The following is a 27,128-nucleotide window of genomic DNA, read 5'->3' as shown; positions in this document are numbered from 1 at the left end:
CCCCTACTTTCTTGAGATGGATGCTTATTAGCTCATTGATTTTTAGTCTTTATTCTTTTTTTTTAAAAAAGATTTTATTTATTTGACAGAGAGAGATCACGCGTAGGCAGAGAAGCAGGTGGGATGGAGGGCGGAGCAGGCTCCCTGCTGAACAGAGCCTGATGCGGGGCTCGATCCCAGGACCCTGAGACCATGACATAGGCAGAAGGCAGAGGCTCAACCTACTGAGCCACCCAGGCACCCGTTTAGTCTCTATTCTTATCTCCAGTATCTATTTAAGACTACACAGTTTCCTCAAGTACGGCTTTGGCAGTATACCACAACTTTTTTTTTTTTTTAAGATTTTATTTATTTATTTGACAGACAGAGATGACAAATAGGCATAGAGGCAGGTGGGGGCTGAGGGAAGCAGACTTCCTGCTGAGCAGAGAGCCTGATGCGGGGTTTGATCCCAGGACCCTGGTATCATGACCTGAGCCACCCAGGCACCCCTCCCACCACTTTTTTTATTATCACTTAGTTTAAAATATTTTATAATTTCCATCATGATTTTTTTAATGCATGGGTTTTTTAGAAAGATATATTTTAATATTTAGATATGGGGATTTTCTAGTTATTATTTTTTATTGAGTTCTTGCCTAGATGTACTGTGGTTAGAGAACGCACTTCAAATATATTAGTTCTTTGAAATTTGTTGAGACTTGCTTTATGACCCAGTATATGGTCCGTAACAGATAATATTTTCCAAAGATGGCCACAAACATCTTCAATGCCTCATGCTCTTTTGCTATGTGACTATGCACCTTCCTCATTAAGAAGGGGGACGTCTAGGTTTCCATCCCCTGGAATCTCAGCAGAATTCCAAGATAACCAAGAAAAAATAGCCTTACATCTTTTGCTCCCAGCTTCTTGGATGATGGCTTCCATGTAAGAAGTGACTACCCTGAGGCCGCCAGGCTTGAAAGACTTGAGCCATGTGGAGAGACTGTGGAGGATGAGATATCTTGAGAAGAGAAGGCAAGGCCAAGGAGGACCCAGGTGCCAGCACATGTGACTAGTCATCCTGGCTATCTAGTCAAGACTTCAGATGACTCTAGTCTCAGCTGTTTCTGACTGCAGTCACACTGGAGACTCTAAGTGAAACTACCCAGCTGAGCCCAATCTACAGAACCTTGAGAGATAATAAATTGCTATGTTTAAGCTCTACATTTATGGGTTATTTGTAATGCAAGAATAGTTCTCCAGAACATGGTCAATTTATTTAAATATTCTGTGCGTGTTTTTTTAACTGACAATTATAATTGTTGGGTGTGGTGTTCTGTATGTATCAATTAAGCCAGGTTCATTAGTTTGTTTATCTAAATCTATATCCTTAATGATTTGGTTTGCTTTCTGTGAATCACTGGGAGATATATTAAAAATCTCTCACTATAATTCTATATTTGCCTATTTCTCCTCTTATCTGAGTTAAATTATTTGGTTTTTGTGAATTACAGGAAAGAATACAGAGCATCTTAACTCTATTTCATTCCTCCATATCCAGTAACCCCAAGTTGAGTTTAGAAAGTACTAAATATGCTAGTAATAATACTAGATATGATAGTATATATTAGATATGTTAGTATGATACTAGAGTATGCTAGTAGTAATAATAGTAATGAAACTATGTAACTTTTTCCTTTTTTTTTCTTTAAGATTTTATTTATTTATTTGACAGAGAGATAGAGAGCACAAGTAGGCAGAGCAGCATGGCAGAGGGAGAGGGAGAAGCAGGCTCTCCACTGAGAAGGGGGCCTGACGTGGGGCTCAATCCCAGCACTCTAGGATCATGACCTGAGTTGTAGGCAGCTGCCTAACCGACTGAGTCACCCAGGTGCCCCTATATAACTTTTTCACTGAGTACTTATTAAGTGCCAGTCGTTGCCCTAAGTACTTTACCTGAAGTACTTACTTAAGCCTCACAATTTCCCTATGATTTTGGCATTATGATTCCCATTTAACATAGGTTAAGTAACTGGTCTAAGATCACTCAACTAGATAAGCACTATATTGGAACTGAAAACAAGACAGTCTGACTCTGCTCTTAGCCACTCCCTTATACCGCTACTGAGATGTGATGCCCTCCCTAGGCCAGAAGATATGAGCCCAGGTGTCATTTATGAGCATGTTTGCTTTGACATACTGCAGCATGCAAAGTAAAACAAACAAACAAACAAACAAAAAATAGCTAAGGTACCCCAGGAAAGATTTATATATTTTAATAAATTGTTAATAGCTTCAAGTGGGTTCTTCTGGTATATATTAGTAGCAGGATGATAGATATGGCAGTGGGCCACTAGATCTTTCATTTGAGTACTTCAGGGAATCACTCATACTAAATAGAAATTTGTGCTAAATAGTATTTCTGGGAATAATTTATACCTAGTAAAATATTATAGACTCATAGGTCTGGAAGGTCCCTTAGAGAGCAATTATTTTAGACCACTTATTTATAGTATTAACAATCATTATCTTTGAAGGTAGCATTTTAAGGGACTTTTAATATTATTTATATGTTGTTTAATTTTTCATAAGAACACATCACACATAATCAGAAAAATAAAATGGTTATTCCTGCTAAGAGAATTCATAGGGGAAAGAATAGTCTTTCAACAAATGGTATTGCAACAACTAGATATCCACATGAAAAAGAATGACTTTGTGGGGCTCCTGGGGGGCTCAGTTGGTTAAGCAACTGCCTTCGGCTCAGGTCATGATCCCAGGGTCCTGGGATCAAGTACCACATTGGGCTCCTCCTCCTCTGTGGGGAGCATTCTTCTCTCTCCCTCTGCTGCTCCCCCTGCTTGTGTTCTCTCTCTCTCTCTCTCTCTCTCTCTCTGTCAAATAAATAAAATAAAAAGAGTGAATTTATACTCCTACCTTATACCATATACAAAAATTAACTCAAAATGAATCCCAGACCTAAATGTAAGAATTAAAACTATAAAAGTCTTAGAAGGGGGATGCCTAGGTGGCTCAGTCCATTAAGTGGCTGCCTTTAGCTTGGGTCATAATCCCAGGGTCCTGGGATCAAGTCCTGCATTGGGCTCTTTGCACAGTAGTGAGCCTGCTTCTCTCTCTGCCTGCCTGTCCCCCTGCTTGTGCTCCCTCTCTGTCTGTCTCTCTCTCTCTGACAAATAAATAAATAAAATCTTATTTTAAAAAGCCTTAGAAGAAAACATAGCCTAAGTCTTCATGATCTTGGGTTAGGCAAAGACTTCTTAGATATAAAACCAAAAGAAAGATAAAAAACTGGACTTCATCAAAATTAAAAACTGTTGTGTTGCAAACAATGCCATCAAGGCAGTGAAAGAAAACCCACAGAATGGGAGAAAATATTTATAAATCATATCTGTGATAAGGCACTTACATCCAGAATATATATATATAAACTACTACAACTCAATAATAGAAAGACAACCTAAACTAAGGTGAAATCTGTAACTGGCCCCAGATACAGAGGACAAGGAAAGGCTGAAGAAAGAGGCAGACCACTCCAGATTGGTAGGTGATAGTTTAATAAGCAAGGGCACTTACATACAAGGCTTGTCTTGGGCAGTTGCAAGATGGATAGATATCTGCACACACCCACCAGAATCTTAAACATTTATATAGAGGCTTTAACTGAGTTAAATTGAATATATATTGGCCAGATGGTCTTAACACCATATTGCTTTCCTCAAGTCTGCACCCTTTAAAATGGCTCTCACTGTGGGAAACAGTGGGCAGAACACACATTTCAGGGACATGGGAAGGGATGAGGAGCTTCCAATTGCCTGGGTCCAAATTGCAGGTTAATCAGTGGTCACATCCTCTTGATGACCTCGTCTAACAGTTAGACATTTCTCCAAAGAAGATATAAAAATTGTCAATAAGTATGTGAAAAAAATGGTCAACATCATTAGCCATAAGGGAAATGCAAATCAAAACCACAATGAGATAACAATTCACACCCACTTGGATGGCTATATATAAAAAAAAAAAAAAAAACAGGTAATAACAAATGTTAGTGAGGATCTGGGCAAATTGGAACCCTCATACATTGCTGGTGGATAAATGATGCAGCCACTTTGGAAAGCAGTTTGGCAGTCTTCAAAATATTAAACGTAGTTGCCATGTGATACAGCAATTCCACTTTCATATACCAAAGGGAAACCAATTCCACTTTCATATACCAAAGAGAAACAGAAACATACATTCACAAAAAACTTGTGCACTAAATGTTCATAGTACCATTATTCATAATAGTTAAAAAGTAGAAATAACTTGTGTCCATCAATTGATGAACAGATAAATAAAATGTAGTATCTTCCAAACAATGGAATGCTACTTGGCAATAAAAAAGAAAATAAGTACTGATACATGATAGAACATGGATCAACTCTGAATATGTTATTCTCAGTGAAAGAAGCTTGTCATAAAAGAGCATGTTATATGATTCTGTACATATAAAATGTCCAGAATGGGCAAATCTATGGAGACAGAAAGTAGATGAGTAGTTGCCTAGGGCTGGGGGTGGGGGGGAGGAGGCTACTAGTGGGTTTCTTTTGGGGGTGAACATGTTCTAAATCAGACTGTGGTGGTAGTTGCACAATTCTGTTTTGATACTAAAAACCATTTTAATGGTTTTATGGGTGAATTATATATAATGGGTGAATTTTATGGTATATGATTATAGCTTAATAAAGCTATTAAAAAGAAAAAATGGCTATTCCATTAAATTGATGCAATATGATTTGAGGTGGGTTCCTGGGTAGCTCACTCAGTTATGTACCTGCTTTTGGCTCAGGTCCTGATCCCAGGGTCCTGGGACCCAGCATTGAGCATGGTTGGACTCCCTGATCAGCCTGGAGTCTGCTTCTTCCTCTTGGTCTGCCCCTCCCCCTGCTTGTGCTCTCTCTTGGACTCTCTCCCTCTCTCTCTCTCTCATGAACAAATAAAATCTTTTATAAATAAATAAAATTATTTAAGGTGCCATTCTATTTGTTCATTATTAAACAGTTTATTTTTAATTTTTCACATTGCTTAGTGTAATCAAACACTCCATGGGAAAGAACCGTTTTTTACTAAAACTACTACAAAACATTATAATAGAGAGGTGATATCCCTAAGGTCACCTACATGTTTTCAACATCATAAATCTGTCAACACTTTACAGGTGTAAAGAACTAGTATCTTCCACACAATTCTTTCCCATACAATAAGGTCAATGGCCTGTCCTTAAGCCTCAATTCAAATTACTCTAGCAGCAAGAGACATGAAAATATACTCCCTTAAACAAAACAGAAGTTTATTTCTCTGTCACATAAAAGTCAACCCAGGGCTGAGATGGCAGATATCTCTCCAATGACCTCTGGATCCTAGGCTCCTGTCACAGGTCCCAGGCACAGTCTACTGCTCTGTCAATCATAGGGTATAGTTCTTGCTGTTACAGTTCATCCAAGCAACAAGATGAAAGAAACAGAAAGAGCAGGGGTGGAAGGAAAGGGGACCGAGTGTATGTGCCAAAGGTCTTTAAGAAAAGTTCCCAGATGCCCTTTCTGCTGTGCACTGATTGACCAAAACATTGTGATAGAACCATACTTAACTTCAAGTGAGACTGAGAATATGGTCTTTATCCCAGGTACCATGTACCCAGGTAGAAATTAGGGGTTTTATCATCATGAGAGAAAGGAAAACACACATTCAGAAAACTCACAGACTCTCCCAGTAACTAGTAATTTAACTGTCACAAAACCCCATCAAAATCTAGAGAAAAGTAATCTGGTCACAAAGGATTAAAGAATTAAGATGAACTAAGAACTATACACTAAATTAAGCAGTATGAGGAATAACTATGCCTAATAGTGAAAAGCATCAGAGGAGACATGTTTGCAAAAGGGTAGAGAAATAACCAAAAGTTTTAAAATGGGATGAGTATTTTTATAAGATGGGAGCCAGAGGCACTATCAGTCAGATACACTAGGCAAATAAAAAGTGGCTTAAATGAACAATAAGTAAAATCTCACTTCCTTTCAGGTCCCATTAAGACCATCAATTTTTATCAAAACACTTTATTTTTGCTGCTTTTATTTGTTCATATGTTTCCAATTCCAAAGGGCTTACATTATCAACTGATTTTTTTTTTTTTTTTTTTTGCTTCTGGTAGTATTTCAAGGATATGCATTGTACCTAGTCTTCTCTACACTCCTAAAGATGTAATTAATTTTCCTTAGAAATCACTGTGGTTGTAGTTTTTTATTTACTATATTAACACTATCAGAAAAATATTGAACATTCCCAGAAATCACAGTGTACACAACTTAATGTAAATTTACTTAGTCCTTTTAATCATTAATTTAAGATCCACAGACATGCTTGGTTTCTATGTAAGAAACAATGTGACTGAGATAAAGTGTTCAGGAGAGATAACATTTAATATGTTTCAGGAAAAGGTAATTAACATTTAGTTTAGTGGGGTTTTTTTGTTTTGTTTTGTTTTAGTTTACAAGTTCAGAAGAGTTAATCATAAATACAAATATAAATAAGGAAAAGTTACCATAAGGGGAAAATAGAATTTTCAAATGATGCTGAGATTACCTTAATATGCTGTATAATGAAATTTGAATCATGGGAGAAAGGAAAGGTCAGAGCCCATATACACCCAAATGATCCAAACACTTTTTTTTTTTTCAAACACTTTTAAAAAGTGCATTTTCTTTAGATAATTCTGCAGCTGGTATGCACTTCCTAGGAGAAAGTACAGTTTTAAAAAGATGATAGCCTCACAAAAAATATATCATATATATAAAGTAATAAATCCACCAGATTCTATATAGTATGACCATATATATAAAGATAAGAAGTTGCTGTCTTGAAATCATTATTTAAAAAATAAGCCAACATGTTGGCTGGTTTTGGCTTTGCAGATCTGCTGTCAGTTACATTTGAAACAGTCATGTTCTAGTCCTTATTTGGCCCCTAGTTAGTCACTCTAGGCAGGACACACTTTCAAGGCCTTCTTCCTCATTGTTCTCTAAGGTTCTTTCCAGCACTGTGATTCTAAGGTGACGTGAGGGCCTATTTCAGATGATACAGTATTGTATACATTAAATCACTTCTGGTATATGTTATCAGGAACTGTCCACACATGAAGTCTGCATCATTAAAACGTTTTTCTCCATATTTCTCAAGATAGAAACAATGATTTAGAACTCAACCATAACATTTTAATTTTTTAAAATCAAAATAAGATGACCAGAATCATTAAACTTAGTACTCACAGCGCTGAACCTAGAAAAACAATAATTAATAGAATGTTAAAGCCAAAAGACCATCTGACGGACTGAGACTTCTTATGAAGTGTTTTAAAGACAATTACTCCATAACAACTGCATACTCAGGATTTGTGGACATAACATTACAAGCTGGGGGAAAAAATCCAGCTCAAATGTCAAATCATGGAGCAAGAATGACTCTGAAATTCCGGAAGACACATTTTGAGAAAGAAACAGAATTCTCCCATTTCCCCGTTCCCCTCTCCCAAAGGGGAGAATGTAAAATTATGCACATCTTTGGTAAAATTTCAGAAAAAATAAATGCCTAGATATAAAGAAAATTTAACTTAACATTTTCTCTTCAATTTGTTTTTTATAGCAGACATGTTAATTTCATTTTGAACATGGTATGCCAAATATCCTGAGCTTCCAGGAATAAAGTCACGTAGCTCCCCAAGGAATTTCTTCATGGCATCAATTGATATATAACCTACAAAATAAAAAATACATATATTTGATATCCTATCATGCTATCATACTGTTTTGAAGTATCTTTGATTTATTAGAGTTAAGATTTCTAAAGAAAGTTTTTAGAAAAAAGTGAAAAGAAGAAATAATGCCAGTGAGAAGATTCTCTATGAAACTTGATAATTACCACGGAACACCTCCTTCCCAACTCCCCACTCCCTGCAGCCATCTACCTCTTATTTTCTTTTACCTTTTTAAAAGATTTTATTTATTTATTTGCGGCAGAGAGAAAGAGAGTAAGAGAGAGCACAAGAAGGGAGTGGGTCAGAGGGAGAAGCAGGCTCCTTTCTGAGCAGGGAGCCTGAAGCAGGACTCGATCTTGGGACTCCAGGATCAGGACCTGAGCCGAAGGCAATTGCTCAACCAACTGAGCTACCCAGGCACCCTATTTATTTATTTTTAAAGATTTTATTTTTTTATTTAGAGAGAGTGTGAGCAGTGAGAGTGAGAGTGAGAGAGTGAGAGTGAGCAGAGGAAGAGCAGAGGGAGAGGGAGACGGTCTCCAGCAGACTCCATGCTGAGCACAGAGCCTAATTTAGGGCTGGATCCCAGGACCTGAGATCATGACCTGAGCTAAAACTGAATTAATCAACTGAACCACCCAGGAGCCCCTTCTACCTCTTTTTAAAACACAAATATTTGATTATCCACTTTGACTACTGACAGTGTAATGTCCAGGTTGAGGATAAAACATAAAGTACCTAGACCAAAATAACTGGAAAGTGTCTGGCTTAGAATACAATAACTTAGAACTATCTATCCAATAGCTACTAACAACACAAACAGCTCATCTTCACTAGTAGAGCAGGACACACTTTCCTGCACTGCTAACACAGGGTTAGCATTCTATAATAAGAAATTAAGGAAAGGGGGGGCCTGGGTGGCTAAGTTGGTTAAGTTGCCTTCAGCTCAGGTCATGATCTCAGGGTTCTGGGATTGAATCCCGAATTGGGCTCCCTGCTCTCTAAGGTGTGTGTTGGGGGGAGATCTGCTTCTCTCTCTCCCTCTGGCCCTAACCCGTACCCCCATGCTCTCTTTCAGATAAATAAATAAAATCTTTTAAAAATAATAGATTAAGAATAATCAGTATTACTGCTAAGTCAACAAAGGTTATGAGTGTGATTAACTTTGATAACAGTAATCTGAAATTGATAAGAGTATTAAAAAACCCATCTTAGAATGTGGAGAGCTTAAAAGCTTAAGGGCTCAATGACTTTAGGGCAACCCATTTGGGACCCCTCTCACTCTAAAAGGTTTTTTTTCCCTTTCTTTCTGTCCTTGCCTTCACTTAATAAACTTGTACTCACTTCAAAAAAAAAAAAAAAAAAAGGGACTCAATGACTTGAAGCAATATTATCTTCACAGCAACTGCTTATCTGAGTTATTATATTTTATGAGTAATATATTTATAATTGATATTAAAACTGAAACCTAATTTAGAAGTCAATAGTGTGTGAGGAAAAATTCTGGTAGAGCTCAAAGATGATTGATTTTAGAATACCACCACCAACATGCAGTACACATGTATATAGTTTGATTGCTTTTAATAATATATAATAAATTGACAGTTAATAAATTAACTATGAATTCACGAATATAAAACTGATTAGTGTCTTTAAAGCTATTTTAATCAAAATCATTTACTTTAGAAAATCTCTTGAGCACTATTTCTATACTCCATATGGTTCACGATCTTTGCCTAATGACTAAGTTTCTGTGTAAAATAAACTACTAAAGGAAAATATTAACATTTAGTTAATTGCACTGTGTGAAGTTTCTAAAGGTATGTGTGAGGATAGGAATTTTTAAAATAATTTTAATATTAATAAAAATATTCCTATAAGAAAGATAGGACATTTTTGCATCATGAATGGATTATTTTAGCAGTTTTGAAGCAGTTAGGACTTCAGGCTGAAGTTCACTGACACTCAAACTAAACTAGCTTAATAGAAAGATTGCTGTGTCAACCAAACTGTAAGAAGGCAGACATACTGCCGGGCCTCAGAAGTAACCAGAGCTCACAGCTGTCTCTCACTGGTATCCAATTTTTCTCTGTGTGTTAATTTCAGTTCTTCTCTCTTGAGGCAAGTTGGCTTTTTTTACATGGTAGGAAACATGGACCCACAAGACTTCCAAGTTTTAGATCTAAAAAGCCAAGGTCACCTGAATGAGAATGATTTGACTGGCTGCATTCTATGTATAAAAATCTAGAGAAAGCTATGATTGGTCCAACTCAAATCAGGTATTCATTCCCAAGGCAACTGCTGGGGGTGAGGAGCAAGCTCATGTTTTAGGAAATGACTATTTCTGTGTATCAGATGAATTGAGGGGGAAGAAAAGAAAGTTCCTAAGAAAGGTATTCTTGGTGGAGAATTCCATCATATCTATGGTAGCCAGCCTCCCAGATGGCCCTAAATGATCCCTATCTATTGGTATTCACAAATTTGTGTAGTCTCTAGAAAGAGAGTCTGTACTTAGGTTGGTCTGTATGACCAACAGCACATGGCAGAAGTGATTGTGTGCCACTTCCGAGTAGGATAGAAAAAGAGACCAGTGGCTTCTGTCTTGGGTATGCTCTTTTTTTCCTTCTTGTATTTCTCACCTGAGGAAAGTGACCTGCCATGTTGTGACCAGCCTTATGGAGAGGCCCTCTTGGTGAGAAGTTTGGCCTTTGGCCAAAAATCAGCAAGGACCCAAAGCTTGCCAATAACCATATGAGTGAGCTTTGAAATGGATTTTCCAGTACCACTTGTCCCTGAGTAACTTCAGCCTAGCTGACAACTTGACTGCAACCTTAGGAGAGATTTTGAGACAGAGTATCTAATTAAGAAGCTTTTGGATTCCTGGCCCTCAGAAACTATCAAGTAATAAATTTCCATTGTTTTAAGCTGCTAACTTTTAGAGCAATATGTTACACAGTGATAGGTAACTAATACGGTATCTATTATAAGTTCCCAGATTTTTAATTATCAGAACTTTTTGGTTTGAAAATTTTTGCCTGCAAGATATTTACAGTTACAAATTATTTCTAGTTATTTACTAATTTTTAAAATTAGTCACACATGTAGTAGTCAATCAGAATTTCTTATCATGGGTGATATGTAATGATATCAGACTAAAATAATTTAATTCTGATCAAAAGCAAAAACTAACAAAAAGAGACCAAAAAAGACAAAAAATCCCTTGAAATTTATGGGACATTTGGCACTATCTGAAGATATTTTTGGTTGTCACAACTTGGGACCACCGGTTCTAGGGTATAGTTCCAACTTGTATTTTCTACAAACTAAAATCTAATTAGTTCTATTTTAAGATACTTAACAGTCATTGAATTGAACCCAATCCATTTTGAGGAAGACACAGTCAAGTTACAGTCAGAGAAGTTACTACCACTGCCTAAATTAGAACTGTCACTCACTATATTCCAACAAGAAGTTATTCCTTCCTATAGAGCAGATGGGCATGATTAAAAAAAGGGGGGGGGGGAGTAGTTGTCATTTCACATCAAAACTAAAGTCAAAGAATCATCTCTAAAGCTTGAAACTTTCTTTCAAGAAAGTACAGTTTAAAGTTTTAAAAAATTTTTTATAAAAGTTTTAATGTAGGGGCACCAGGTTGGCTCAGTCAGAAGAGCCATGCCTCTTGATCTCAGGGTCATGAGCTGGAGCCCAGTGTTGGGTGTGGAAGTTATTTAAAATAAATAGATAAACTTAAAAAAATAAAATCTTAATATAGAAATAGAAGGAAAGAAAATAATCAAGAAAATAAAAAGATCAGAAAATTTTACTTTGGCTCTATCAATAAAATTAACAAAAGATTATCACAGGTTGAAATTTTACTTTAAAAAATCTGACTAATGATTTTTCATAGTTCTTTTTTGTTTTTAATACAACACTTTCATGTCTTTTGAATAGTCAGCAATGAAACAGAACAGTATTGTTACATGTCCAAATCTAAGGATTTGTCTTTATTATACGGCTGATTTTAACACTTATCATTGATTTTTAAAATATGCTATCAAACACTTGGTAAATCCAAATGAACATGAGACATTTAGAATCTGGTGATAAAGTTGCCTGAAACAAAATCAATAGCAGTAATAGGCCACAACCGTGGTTTAAGGGGTACCTACATTTTATCTGAATGTTTAGATCTAGGGATAAATTAGGGTAGCAATCGCCGCTCCCGATATTAGAACTTAAGTATTTCTACTTAGCTCATTGTCCTTTGCAGGCCACGATTGCTCCTAAGAACCCCAGAACTGACTTCTCTGCTGTGAAAGTTAGGTAACAGACACAGCCTCAGAAGACACATTAAAAGTTCTTTTTAAAGTGCTTTTCTAGGGCACCTGGGTGGCTCAGTGGGTTAAGCCTCTGCCTTCGGCTCAGGTCATGATCTCAGGGTCCTGGGATTGAGCCCCACATTAGACTCATTCTCTCTGCCTGCCTACTTGTGATCTCTCTCTCTGTCAAATAAATAAATAAAATCTTTAAAAAATAATAATAATAAAGTGCTTTTCTAAAAGCTATGAACAGAAGAAAAAAAAATAATGAAACAAATGACTCGACCAAACATAAGAAGGAATAGTACTATGAGAGAAGATGTAAGAATTTGTGGAAGATGCAAGAGTTAGTTTTAACACTGATAAAAAGAATGTGATAAATATACAAATGATTTTTTAAAATGAAATTTCAAAAACCTATACTTCTAAGTTGCTGTGTTTGAAACACAATATTTTAAAAAACAATCCGTGACCCTACTGAATACTACCTAGATCAAAGTATATAAATACCAACCTCACTTAACTGCTGTCCAAATCCCAATGGCCAGTGTCATCTGATTCCCATGGTTCCACCCTTTCATGTCAGCCTTAGTAAGCAGTCTTTCTACATGTCAGGTACTAGAAAACCCAAATACGGAGTCTGGGGACACCTGTGAACCTCTTTAAATTTTATGCAAAGTTGGTGTGTTATGTTTGTATGTGTGCATGCTAGGGAAGGGGGTCTATGTTCTGTCAGATTCTCAGAGAAAACTATGATTAGAGTTGTCCATATAATTTATCTTCCAAATTGGGACACCCAAGAGGAAAAAACTGATCCCAGGACAACAGACATAAACTGGGACTGTCTTGTGTACACAAGGATGTGTATTCACGCTACCAATAGACAAATGTTTTAACAGAAAACATGGGACCTATCTCTGGGTCAGTTCTGCAGATTTATTTAATGCATTATTGTACATTGGGTATTTAATGCTTTATCATACAAAATAGTCTTTTGTTTCTTCCCTATTTGGGTTTTCTCTAAATTTTATTTTATTTTAAATTACCTGTTACCATGTTGTTCACAGGATAATTCTGAAGAGGGAAGTACATCTGCTTTTCTGTAACTGGAGTCCTTATAAAATGCTTTTCTGTGCTATAAAATCAAATATACAGAAAGTCTTATTTATATTTGTTTTTCCCTGAGAAATTATTCCAGACAATATATATACAGTAATCTATTTGTTTTTGAGCAGACTTCAATCTTATTGGGTGAAAATGTTAGCAAAACTTCTTTTGTGCTTCTAAGTAATACAAATTCCCATATAGATATTTTCGGCTTTCTTGGCCACTTCACAAAACATATTTTTTGTGTATATAGAGGCATAAGTCTTTTCAGTATTCTTTTTTTTTTTTTTTAAGATTTTATTTATTAATTTGACAGAGAGAAATCACAAGCAGACGGAGAGGCAGTCAGAGAGAGAGAGAGAGGGAAGCAGGCTCTCTGCTGAGCAGAGAGCCCGATGCGGGACTCGATCCCAGGACTCTGAGATCATGACCTGAGCCGAAGGCAGCGGCTTAACCCACTGAGCCACCCAGGCGCCCTCTTTTCAGTATTCTTAAAAGCAAAATAATTCAATAATACTTTATAATTAGATTATATATATGTGTGTATATATATATATATATATATATATATATATAATTTTAAATATGCCAAAGTATAGTGGGGTTTATTTGAAATAATCATAGCATTTTTTGTTATTCAGTATTTAAAGAATTGGAACTCTATTAACTAGTACTTCAATGCTTTAAATAAAAAATGAAATTTGGAGAAATCATGAGGTACACTAAGATTCTGAAGTGACTTCTGAGTTAAAAAGAAAAAAAGTTAAAGTATTCTGAGTGTGGTTGTGTAGTATACTTAACTATATTCTCACTTTTAAGAGCTAAGTAGTTTTCAACTAAAATATTCTGTTTTCTAACTGTGCCAAGTAATAATTTTTACTGTATTTAGACTACATATAACCAATAGATAATACAATTATATGAAAATAAAAACCTCAATAATAAAGTTGGGGTCATCCTTAATTTATTATTTTCCTTAAAAAATCTAAAGTTATACTTAGTGAAAGTAAAGCTTTATTTTCAATTTGCTTAAAAATTAGGTTTCATCTGAACTCTTTTTTTTTAAAGATTTTTTTTGAGAGCAGGTGTGAGAGAGAGAGAGAGAGCACATGAGCAGAGGAAGGGGCAGAGCAAGAAGCAGAATTCCCAACAAGTTGGGAGCCTGATGTGGGACTTGATCTCAGGACTTGGGATCATGACCTGAGCCAAAGGCAGATGCTTAACCAACTGAGCCACCCAGGTGCCCTGAACTCTTACAAAAGAAATGACAGCTCAGTTAGGATAGGATCCTTCAAACAAAGCAAAATAATGTTCCCAGAAGAGTCAGGACTATAAAAGGATAACCATTATTGTTATTTAGTATGGCTTTAAAATTTCTGGCTAAGCAATGAGATGGGGGAGGGTAGAGAAGGAAATGGAAAGACATCTAGTAAGAAGGAAGAAGCAATTTTTCATATTAACAAATGATATGATTATACACCCTGAAAAGCCAAGAGAATCACTGAAATATTTCTAGAATCTTAAAGATTCCAAGTGGGTATTTATAAGACAAATATCCCCAATTCAATAACTTTCCTATATAATAGCAATACCTAATTAAAAATAAAATGGAAAAGATGAACCAATCCACAACAGCAACAAAATTCATAAAAATCTAGAAATAACCATAACAAGATATTTGTCATTCTATATGCAGAAAAATGGGAAATTTTATTGGAATATAGAAAAGGAAAATAAAGAAAAACAAAAAACATTCTCCTGCAGAGGAATATAGAAAATTATAAAGTTATCAGTTCTTCTTAAATTTTAACATAATTCTCGGGGTGCCTGGGTGGCTCAGTGGGTTAAAGCCTCTGCCTTCGGCTCAGGTCATGATTGTGGAGTTCTAGGATTGAGCCCCACATAGGGCTCTCTGCTCAGCAGGGAGCTTGCTTCTTCTTCTCTTTCTGCCTGCCTCTCTGCCTACTTGTGATCTCACTCTGTCAAATAAATAAATAAAATCTTTTAAAAAAATTAACATAATTCTTAATAGGGATTTTAGAGGTTAAGAAAAAATAATTCTAAAATTTACCTGAACAACAACATGTTAGAATATCTAATAAGAGGCAGACCAAATTTATAATGGAATGGAAAAAAAACTAGCAATAATCTTAAAAGACAAATAAAATTTATATGAAGAGAATATGAAAATGTTCCTCAAGGGCCACAAAAGAAAATTCGAACAAGTGGGGAAAAAATACCATTTTCTCAGATAAGAAGATTCAGTATCAGAGATAGTCTCCCTAAGTTAATCTATATATTTTTTGTAATGTTACTAGAAGTAACAACAGTACCTTTTTAAAAATATATGAACAAGGTGCCTCTAAAATTCAGACAGAAAAACAAACCAGCAAGAAGAATAACTAAGAAAATTTGAAAAAGAGTAAAGAGGAAAACTAGCACCAGATACTAAATCATATTATAAAGAACTAAAACAGAGTCATTTGTATGGCAAATGAATGGAATATAAAAATATGCAGAAATAGACCCAAATCCTTATAGGGATCTAACCCTTTGATAAAGGTGGCATTTTAAGGCAGGTTAGGGGAGGGGAAGATAAATTATTTAATCAATAGCCACAAGTAGTTAGGAAAGAAAAAAAAGTGGATCCCCACCTCACTTATTACACAGAGACATATTCCAAATGTGTTACAAATTTAAATTGAAAAATAAGTAATTAAGAAGAAACCAAAGCAAAAAATAATAATAATAATCTTAAGAGAAGGAAGACTTCCCTAAGTACAACACAAAACCTGAAAGCCATTTTAAAAAAAAAGTTAATAAGCATTAATGTATATAGTAAAATATATTTGCATGACAAACCCCGCATTTTTTTTAAGATTATTTATTTATTTATTTGACAGAGAGATCACAAGTAGGCAGAGAGGAAGGCAGAGAAAGAAGGGGAAACAGGCTCCCTGCCAAGCAGAGAGCCCAATGCGGGGCTCAATCCCAGGACCCTGGGATCATGACCTGAGCCGAAGGCAGAAGCTTAACCCACTGAGCCACCCAGGCGCCCAAAACCCAGCATTTTAGACAATAGGCTAAGGATTAATTCCAACATTTCACCATGAAGCAATTCTCCTAAAATGTAAAGTGTTCTTATCAAAAAATAAAAGCAAAACTCGATCAATAGAAAAATGTGCAAAGGATATGAACAAACAGTTCACAGAAATGAAGAACACCTGAAGACACACAACCTTGTTCATAATAATAACAATTCAAACAAAAGGAGACTAAGATACCATTTTATACCTATTAGATTAACAAAAACCAAAATACATGATAGTACTCTATGTTGGGGGAGGTATTATAAAATACGATGACTAACTATCCCAATTTACCCTAGATTAAGGGATTCCTCAGGACATGGGACTTTTCAGTGTTAAAATCAGGAGAGTTCTAAGCAAACTTGGATGTTTGGTTCCCCTAGCTGGAAAAGACACTTTTATAAACAACCAGTAGGAGCATAAATTGATTTAACCCGTATGAAAGGCAATTTGGTAAGACTTATCAAGGATACAAATCTACATGCCTTTTGACCTCCTAAGAATTACCCTAAAGACACTTACACCCCTAAAAGCTACATTACATAATCAGTCACTGAAGCATTGTTATAAACAGCAAATTAGAAATTACCTAAAAGTCCATTAAAATAAGCAACTAGAGGGGAGCCTGGGCGCCTGGGCGGCTCAGTGCGTTAAGCCTCTGTCTTTGTTCAGGTCTTGATCTCAGGGTCCTGAGATAGAGCCTTGCATCAGGCTCTCTGCTCAGCAGGGAGCCTGCTTCCTTCCCCCCTCAAACCTCTGCCTGCCTCTCTGCCTACTTGTGATCTTGCTCTGTCAAATAAATAAATAAAATCTTTAAAAAAATAAGCAACTAGTTAAGTAAATTATGATAAATCCACATAGTGGAACACTATACAGTATAAAAGTGAAAAAGCTCTTTATGTAATAATATGGAGTGATCTCCAAGGTAAATTAATGAGTGAAAAAAGGCAAGGGACTGAACAGGGCTTATAGTATGTCACCATTTGTTAAGAAAAAAGAGAAATGAAATACATGCATTTGCTAGTATACGCACATATAAGAAATGATAATATTGGTTGTTTCTGGGAGAAAAGCTGGCTCACTAGGGACCAGTATTTTCATAATACCCCCTTTTGTATGTGTTGGATTTTGATTAATTAAAATTTGAAAATGAAAAGTAATATGTAGGCATGAAGAACTAAAGAAAAGATTTTTAAAAGGAGAGCAATGGGGGCACCTGGGTGACTCAGTTAAAGCCTCTGCCTTCAGCTCAGGTCACGATCTCAGAGTCCTGGGATCGAGCTCCGCATCAGGCTCTCTGCTCAGCAGGAAGCCTGCTTCCCCCTCTCTCTCTGCCTGCCTCTCTGCGTACTTGTGACCTTTGTCTGTCAAATAAATAAATAAATAAAATCTTATAAATAAATAAATAAATAAAAGGAGAGTAATGAGTTTGAGACTTGCCTTGTCAGGTATTAAAATACATAAATGAAGTTTTATAATTTAAAATGAATACTGTATTGATACAGAAATAGATCCACAGATTAATGGAATAAAACAAATAGTCTAAAAATAGATCTCCATATACATAAAAAAATGACAAAGGGAAATTACATATCAGTCAGAAATAGATTTATTATTCAAAAAACCAGTGGAAATTTCTTAGTTGCAAAACAAAATCAATTTATATCTTCACCTATTACCATACACCAAAATAGGTATCTCCAAAATTTAAAACTGACGATCTCTGAATGGGAAAGAACTTTTCTGAATAGAAAAGCAATAGAAGAAATTATAAAGGAAATGTAATCAATTTAATGATGCAGAAATTTAAAACACATCTTTAAACAGTATAAGCCGGAAAACAAACTGAGGACATAATGTGACAAATTCACAAAAGGATAATACAGCTATTATATGAAGATGCCAGACAAGTTGATAAGACAAATAATAAGACCCCCAATAAAAAGGGGAGAAAGGATAAAAACCACAGGAAAGAAATATAAAATGCTAATAAATTTTAAAAAGTTTCAAAGTCATTAGAAATCAAAGAAAAATGCACATTAAAACAAGATGTATTTGTATAAGAAATGTACTAATGTTGTTGGTGGTTATCTCTAAGTGGTGGAGTTGCTTATAATTTAAAATTGCTTTTTTTCTATTTTGAAAAATTACATGCATTATGTTTATAAGAATAATTAAATTCATGCAATTTTCAGAAGATTTGGGGAACATACTGGAAAGCAGGAAAAGCATTGTAATTAAGAGTTTGGATTCTGGATCAGCTAGACTTAGCTTCAAATTCAGCTTCACTATGTAAGTAATGTTGGGTGACATTTAGCACTCTGAACCTGTTTCCTCAATTGTGAAATGGGGCTGATAGCATTTATCTCTTACAAAGTTATGAGAATCAAATGAACCGATAAGCTCACAAGTGCTGTACATTTAGCAAGTGTTTAATAACAGGTTCATTACCTACTGTTCGATACCATTAGTAGTATGCCAACAAATCAAATGTTTCCTGAGTAAGGGCAAAGTATATTTTATCTATGTTCACACTGCACCCTCTGGTGGTTCTATAAAGTAAAGGTTCTAGGTTAGACACCTACTAAGGTGTCTATCCTTCTAAGGTTCATATCCTTCTTCCAGTGTTATTGTTATTGGATTGGACATACTTTCCCCAAATTAGTACGTCACCTTTGTTTCCTAAACTACTTTTTGTTAGGTGTTTTTCCACGTGCATATTTTTCTTTTGACTTAGTTTATGGTGTTTTTATTGCCATGTACAAGTTTAAAATATTTTTGATAGTCACACTTACCAATCTTTTCCTTGATGGCATCCGTGTTTTGCAGGGCAACTATTTCCTAAAGAACTTATATATCTTATATCTTTACTAGTCAAGTGAAGCACTGGGAGTTACTTTTTATTTTCTATTTCCCAGCCTTTTCTTACAAGGTCACTTAGGATTATTATTCTTTCCTCTATTATTTTCATTAAGATATTCTTCCAGTAAGAATATCTCTATTAAGAATATCTTCATGGTCTTACCTCTTCCATTCTTATTTTCCTTCCTCTCTTTACCAGTTTCTTATCTCAAAAAAAAGCATAGTTTTTTTTGCTATGTTCAAAGGAGTAAGGTCAAAGGAGTGCTATACATAGAGATCCCAAGACTTTAAATATGGATTCTCTAACTTAAGTGGTAGAATATCTAGAAGTCACAGGACCATGAAACAATAGTTTACTAAAATTAATTAAATACACAACTTTGTTTAAATTAGATAACAACTAACTTCAAATTATAACAACCAAATAGTAGGTACAAGAAATATAAGTAAAAAACAAAGAAAAACTTAAAATTGAAGACATTATATAATGTAAACCCATTACTTTTTTTTTCTTGGATGATTGGAGATTTATTTAACACTGGTGGGCTCAGGGGAGACTGTTCTCCAAAGGTCTGAGCCAACCCTTTAATTTTTATATTGAAAAGAGACACTACTATTTGATCATTTTTATTTCTGCAGCTAAATGCCAGACCTTCGAACAGCCAGTAATTTCTATCAGTATTTGGAAACCAGGGAACCAGAAAACATAAAATTAGGACTGGATAATAAATAAGCCTGAAACAAAGGGGGCTTCTCAGAGATTGGCTCCAACATAATGGTAAATCCATGATTGTCTGTCTTTTTAAAATTAATTTCTTAAACCAAAGTAACCACATTACAAACAGTTTAGAAAGGAAAGGGGAAAATCACTCAGAATTTCCAATCCTAATAAAATTACTGCTCATATTTTATGTATCTCCTTACTTAAAATATTAAAAAATAATGTAACAGTAATACAATATACATAAATTCTTATTTTTTCTTTTGCAAGGATAGTCCATCATAGTGGTTGGCTCTGGAATTACACTGACCCAGTTCAAATCCAACTTCTCTCCACTTAATAATATAAGTTTGTATGACTTTCGGCAAATTAACCTGTCTAATCCTAGATCTCTTTTGCTGTAAAATGGCAGTGGTGATAATGATAATATCAATTGTGCAAGAAGACTGTGAAAATTAAATGAGATAAACACTTAGAGTTAGTGTTCGAAGATCCCTACATTGAATTGAATATCAAAGAAATGTATGAATTCAATACCTTTTGGTTAATTCTTTTTCTTGATCTGTTGCTAGTTCACTGCTTTCCCTAAGGGCTTTTATTTCATTTGGTATTACTTCATCATGCTGTAGATAGCAAAAGAAATCACATTTTTTAAAATGAGCACACCAATGATCCAATCAAATGGTTTTTAAAAAAGCAGAAAAGTAAATTGACAATATATATCAAGAGTCATAAAAATATTTATACACTTAGGCACATTCAATCTAGTGCGTTGGCAAAAACGTACAAAACTTCGCACACACACACAATTATATTATCTGCTTTTAGGGCTATGTAATGAAGACTATATTTTTAAAATATCAGTTCTGACTGTATTAGATCATAAAACTTTGACTAATTTTATTCTCTTTTCAATTTTTTACATTTTCCCTGATGTAGCCATATTACTTTTTAGTTTTTAAAAGATAAGGAAACAAAAAAATGTTTATTAACTTAAACTGTCTTAAAAATCCTTGACTTGAGGGGTGCCTGGGTGGCTCAGTGGGTTAATCCTCTGCCTTCGGCTCAGGTCATGATCTCGGGGTCCTGGGATCGAGCCTTGTATCAGGCTCTTTGCTTGGAGGGCAGCCTGCTTCCCCCTCTCTCTCTGCCTGCCTCTCTGCCTACTTGTCATCTCTCTCTCTGTCAAATAAATAAATAAAATCTCTAAAAAAAAAAAAATCATTGACTTGAAAATTCCCAGACTCCCTTAACTTACAAATCAAAAGTATGAAGTAAGCTGAACCTATCATATTTCCCCTCCAAAACTAAAATGGAGGGGCACCTGGGTGGCTCAGTCATTAAGTGTCTACCTTTGGCCCAGGTCATGACCTCAGGGTCCTGGGATGGAGCCCCATGTCCGACTCTGCTCTGTAGGGAATCTGCTTCTCCCTCTTCCTCTCACTCTTCCTCTCTGCTCTCTCTCTTTCTCTGCTCTTCCTCTCTCTCAAATAAATTTATAAAATTTTTTAAAATTTTAAATTTAAATAAAATTTAAAATTAAAAAAATAAAAAATTAAAGAAAAATTTAAATTAAAAAAAAAAACCCACAAAATTAAAATGGAGTCTTAGGCTATGGAGTTAAGGAAGAGTAAAATGTGTATAAAGCTTTTCAAAAAGATATGTGAAAGTGACTCAGGTGCTGGTACCTGCCACATAATATAATTACTTAATATGCCATTAGGAAATTTCTCTGTTTAGATCACAAACCCACTCCAAACAATAATAATGTTCCTCAAATTACTTACCAGATTTACCCTTGTTGTTGTCATTCAATGAAGTCCTTTCTACTTACATATTCTATGGTTACATTATTATAATTGGCTAATATCAATCATTATTTTGAAAGAACTAACAAAATCATTTATCATAAAATCACATAATTTCTAGAGTCAGTTATCACTACAGGCATGTTCTACTAATTTTTTTCCCTGTTTTTTTTAATTAACATATAATGTATTATTTGACCCAGGAGTACAGGTCTGTGAATCATCAGGCTTACTCTACTAATTTTTTTTTCAATTTATTTATTTTCAGAAAAACAGTATTCATTATTTTTTCACCACACCCAGTGCTCCATGCAATCCGTGCCCTCTATAATACCCACCACCTGGTACCCCAACCTCCAAAACAATCTGAGGGGTACTAATTTTTTTCACAGAAAAAATAATGGATTGGGTTGGAGCTGAGAAAATTTGATTCCATTTTGCTAATGTCTAGCATGTGAACTAAAACAGGTTTTTACCTTCTCTTTACCTTGGTTCTCTCAGTTTCAGAACTGAGTGATTAATTAATGGGCTTTAAGGAGCTTTTTAGCTCTAAAGTTCTGCATACTCAATAATTATTGTTAAATAACAACCATTCAGTCACCACTCACATTCCTGAAAACACTATCACAAGCCAAGGATTAGATATTATGGTCCTCAGTACAACACAGCCAAAGATACTAAAACAACTATGATTTTCAGATGATGACAACTTGGGAAAAAAAAAAAAACTAATGAAAGAAATACAAAATGTATAAGTTAATTGCTTGACTTCAGATATAGAAGATTTTCTCCCTAAGTGTTTATTCTGAAAATTTTCAAACTCTGAAATGTTAGAGAATAATACAGTAAGTACTATACAGCTTTCACCTGATTCTTAACGTGTCAACATTTTTATTACTCTGCATGTAATAAATTTTATTACTTCTCTCATTTTTTATTTTTTGCTGGATCATTTGAAAAGATTTGCCGATATTATGACATTTTACTCCTTAATCTTTAGCTTGCATTTTCTTTAAAGAGCATTCTTTTATCTTTATAATACTACCATCACAATTAAGAAAATTCACATTAATTCAATCTCACCTAATAATCCATATTTAAATTTTCCCAATTGTTCTCAACATGTCTTTTTTACTTTCTATTTTTAAAATGTCCAGAATCATATCAAGGTTTAATATATCATATTTGGTTGTTATGTCTCTTAATCTAGAACAGTATTCCTGCTTTTTTTTTTATGATATTGTTTTAAAGAGTCTAGTGTGATATGTCTCACATCCTGGAACTGTCTGAGTGTTAATTGGGTTAAACATTTTGAACAAGAACACTATATAGATAACACTGTATGCTTTCTACTATATCACATCCAGCTGAACATAATGAGAGGTTATTCCAATTTTGGTGATGCTAAATTTGACCAGTTGGCTAAGATGGTGTCTGCCAGATCTCCCTACTGTGAAGGTACATTGCTTACCTTTGTAACTAATAGGTAACCTGTGAGGTGATAATTTGAGAACATGGTTTTAGCACCCAATAATGACTCTGCCTAAATCAATTATTTTATTGGGGGTGGTAAAATGGGTTTTCTATTTAGTTGCTATTTTATAAGGAAAATTTCCCTTACTCCACCTTTCCTTTCCTTCCTTCCAACCCTCCTTCTTGACTTCCTTTCTTTCTTCTTCTCATCTCTTTTCCTTCCTTCCTGCTGTTCTTTCTTTCTTTCTGCTTTTGGAGTATCACGATTGAATCATGGATTCTTTTAAATTTAATGCATTATTCATTACTTATTCATACTAGTCATTCTTTTTGATGCTCAAATTATCTCAAATTTGGCTACTGCATAAAGATTTTGAAGTAAGTCAAAAGCATTGACAAATTTGAGGCAGAACAGCAGAAGCTATAAAACAGTCAATTTCCAGTATTGTACACATTTATTGAGGGGTATTATTCAAAACATTTAACAAATGACACAACACAGGAATTAGTAAATCAGAATCTATGCTGGCAGTAAAAAACTGGTAAATACTGTGAACCTATTATTCCCCTAATTAATGATAAAAGCAAATTTTCAAGTTTTTTACATGAATAATTTTATTCATACAAAAATATCTCAAATTTGTCAGTGTACTAGTGTGAAAACAATGTCAGAGTGCATAATGTTCAATAAAAGCATGCCCTTTAAATTCCATAACTGGGATCACTGGTGTTAACATGTCACAAATAAGCATTTTTCAGATTACATTGCTTTCAAAAACTTTTGAAACTGGAGATTCTAACCAAATACTTTAATTTACTCTTACCTTCTCTCTCTGAATATGTTGGTCTTGCTCCCAAATAAAACTACCAACTTTTCTTCTTATTTCTGTGGTAAGAAAGACAAATTCAATATTATTTTTTTAAGTAATTTTGTAGAATTTTCTGAAGTTTACCTGAAGTCTGAAATTTCTAGGCCAGCATCATTCCACTTGCATCAAACTCACCTAAGATACTTGTTTAAAACACAGATTCTTATTGAATCAGAAGACTGAGGAGGAGCTCAGGAATTTGCATTTCTGACAACCTCCCCAGATGATTCCAAAGCATTATGAAAATAACTATTGTAAATTTTTTCTGCTGGAATTTATGCCTTCATTAGATATCTGTGTCTTAGGCCAACCATCAAAATAAAATAGACCAATCAGTCAAAATAAAAGGCATAAAATTCCTAAATTTGTAGAGTAGAGGTCCTCAAGAATTCAGTAATTTGTAAAAGAAGAGTGGAAGAGAAACATGTCTAGTGGGCATAGTAATATAGGAATTCTAAGAATGTTCAGCATATCAAAGGAATATGTCATCATCCTTAATAATCTCAAAAGCTTCCACAGTAGCCCACTTGAGGACAAAAAGGTAACACTCCTCTAGACCTATGTTGTCCAATACAGTAACCACTGGACTAGCTATATATGAGCACCATATTGAAATGTGGCTAGTCCAAAGTGAGATGTGCTATGAGTGTAAAATAAACACTAGATTTCAGAGATTTAGCATCAAAAAAAGAATGTAAATATCTCAATAATTTTTATGTTGGTTATATACTGAAATGACATTTTAGATATATTAGGCTAAATGAACTATATTCTTTAAAATTAATTTTACCTAGAGGTAGCTGGGTGACTCAGTTGGTTAAGTGTTCAATTCTTGATTTTGGCTTAGTCAGGTCACAATCTCAGGGTCATGAAATCAAGTGGGGAGTCTGCTTAAGATTGTTTCCTTCTCCCTTTGCCCCTCCCCTCCCCTGGGCTCTCTCTCTCTAAAAACAAACAAATCTTTAAAACATTAATTTCACCTATTTTATCCACAGATTTCTTATTTATACTAGAAAATTTAAAATTAGTATGTGGTTCATTCATATTTGCATCTCACACTTCTACTAGACTCTACTGGTCTAGGTGGATAATAATGTATACTTTTTATTACATGTTTTCATTTAAAACAGATCTTTTAAAATTTTATTTATTAATTTTATTTTTAAAAAGGTTTATTTATTTATTTTAGAGAGAAAGAGAGAGCACGCATATGTTGTGGGGTGAGGGAGGAACAGAGGGGGAGAGAGAGAGTCTTAAACAGACTCTGCACTGAGTATGGAGCCCCTAATGCAGGGCTTGAACTCACAACCCTGAGATCATGACTTGAGCCAAAATCAAGAGTCAAATGCTTAATCAACTGAGCCACCCAGGCACCCCAAAGTATAAAGAATAATACAAATATATGGGTTCATTATTAAAATGAATCTTAAAATTTCATTATAATAATGAAGAGATTGAAAACTAGCAAATATTTATTAAATGTTCACATGTCAGACTACTTAATATATTATCTCATTTTATCCTCAAAACAAATTTTTAAAATTCTCAAAACTAGTAAATATTGGATCCTCTCCAAGGAGCACTGGGAGGACAAGATATGCTTTTTGTCTTATTCACTACTGAATCCCCAGCACCTGGGTTGAAACCTGACACACAGGAGTTCAGTGAATGTGTGAATGAGCAACAAACAAAGCTAGAATATACACCCAAGGCACTCTGATCCTGAGTCTCTGATTTTCCACTTATATTAAATGATGCAAAACGCAAAAATCTCTTATTGAGAACGAACATCAACCAAAGTTGGGAGACCTAGGTGGATTTGGCTAATAGAGATTGGATAAATGATTTTTGCTAACCTTCTTGCAAGCATGCAGGAGGAAGAATGAAATGACCTAAAGCCACCGAGTTTTTCATTTCAGCATTAGCTACTGCAGAGAGATAGTAGGCGTGAAAAACTGTAGCATTATCTTCTATGTAATCAAGGCTCTGATATATTCTAGGAGAAAGAAATGAAACATTTTAGGTTATAAAAGAAACAAGAATGTATTCAACCTTTCAAAAGAAAGAATAACTGCGTGGAAGTAGGGATAATTATCTATAGGCAATCGGAACAGTGGGGAATAAGGGAATGGGGAAAGGGCAGCCAGGGTGGTGATTAGATCTCTGCTTTGTAATGACAACGTGAAGGGGGATAGCGGGTGGGCAGATTGGAGGCAGAGGAATCTCTCTCAAAGCTAGTGTGATAGTCCAGCAAGAGGTAATGACTGTGTGTAGGAAGATAGTAGTAGTGAGCAAGAACATTTACATGGGTACATCATACATGTACCCTGAGATTTGGCCACCGACTGATTAATGGGGGTGGGGTGATAATTCTCAAGAAACTACTAGCGTTTTAAGTTTGAGAACACAGGACCTGGTACAGGTGTGAAGGGGCAATCAGGAGATTTGGCTGAAACATATGGAATGTGATGGCCTTCAAAGCATCACGGAGAGCTGTGAGAGAGAAGTACAAGACTGGAACTCGGGAAGCCTCATGGACCAGGTAGGAGGCCACGTCATTGTGGCAGAAAGAAGAAGAGAAAGGTTGTTTATGTCCCTCTCCCCTTCCAATCTAGGGTTGAAAACTTGCTCCTTTCCAGTCTATTCCTATCATCAGTATTTCTTAGTGACCGCGACTTCCATTTTCAGCTCCTGGATCATCAGGACCCGAGAGGCACGGACTTGGTGGCCTTCAGGTACCTCAGCGTGTCTGGGTGGGAGGCATCACAGCTGAACAAGAAGTCGGCGTCCCTTGGGTCACTGATGGAGCCCCCTTCGGCCACTGTGGAGGCAAAAGCACAAGGTGAGCCTATCAAGTATCCTGGGACAAAAGCCCCATAGAGAACAGAGATGCTCTGCCCACCACCTCACCCGCACCTTCCACCCAGCTGCCTACCCCAGAACTGCCTCAGTTCTCGGCCGACGCTGCCACAGAACCAACCCCGCTGCCCTTGAAACATGGCGATCGGCTCGCACCCGGGGGTGTGGGGGAGGGGGGCCTAATGGCGATCGCTAATTGGTCTGAGGTGCGAAGCGAACCTCGATGATTGGTTCT

The 27,128-nt window shown here is 35.4% G+C and overlaps 1 protein-coding gene and 1 long non-coding RNA gene across 3 annotated transcripts in view; one reads left to right on the top strand and one right to left on the bottom strand.

Moving 5' to 3' along the window:
* Positions 1-27,128, top strand: part of LOC116591010 — a 77,968-nt gene that overhangs the window by 21,597 nt on the left and 29,243 nt on the right. The window contains exon 2 of the long non-coding RNA XR_004285803.1: positions 26,723-26,876. This is a non-coding gene — a long non-coding RNA (uncharacterized LOC116591010). The remainder of the gene's footprint in view (positions 1-26,722; positions 26,877-27,128) is intronic.
* On the bottom strand, positions 484-27,058 carry TERB2 (telomere repeat binding bouquet formation protein 2). Of its 2 annotated transcripts, XR_004285802.1 has the most exons (8): positions 26,970-27,058; positions 26,774-26,855; positions 25,891-26,030; positions 23,990-24,051; positions 20,422-20,507; positions 13,152-13,240; positions 6,719-7,785; positions 484-500 (listed from the first exon to the last, which is right to left on the bottom strand). XR_004285802.1 is itself a non-coding variant. In XM_032343571.1 (7 exons), exons 1-7 carry the CDS (start codon positions 27,031-27,033, stop codon positions 7,643-7,645), a joined length of 666 nt encoding a protein of 221 aa, XP_032199462.1. In that variant the 5' UTR covers positions 27,034-27,058; the 3' UTR covers positions 6,717-7,642. The 2 variants fall into 2 exon arrangements, 1 of the variants encoding a protein (XP_032199462.1); XM_032343571.1 differs by lacking the exon at positions 484-500 and having other exon boundaries at positions 6,717-7,785.

The sequence above is a fragment of the Mustela erminea genome, chromosome 5 (genome assembly GCF_009829155.1).
Source record: "Mustela erminea isolate mMusErm1 chromosome 5, mMusErm1.Pri, whole genome shotgun sequence".
NCBI lineage: Eukaryota > Metazoa > Chordata > Mammalia > Carnivora > Mustelidae > Mustela > Mustela erminea.
The sequence above is the reverse complement of the archived record's forward strand: the minus strand, read 5'-3'. Positions and strand labels throughout refer to the sequence as shown.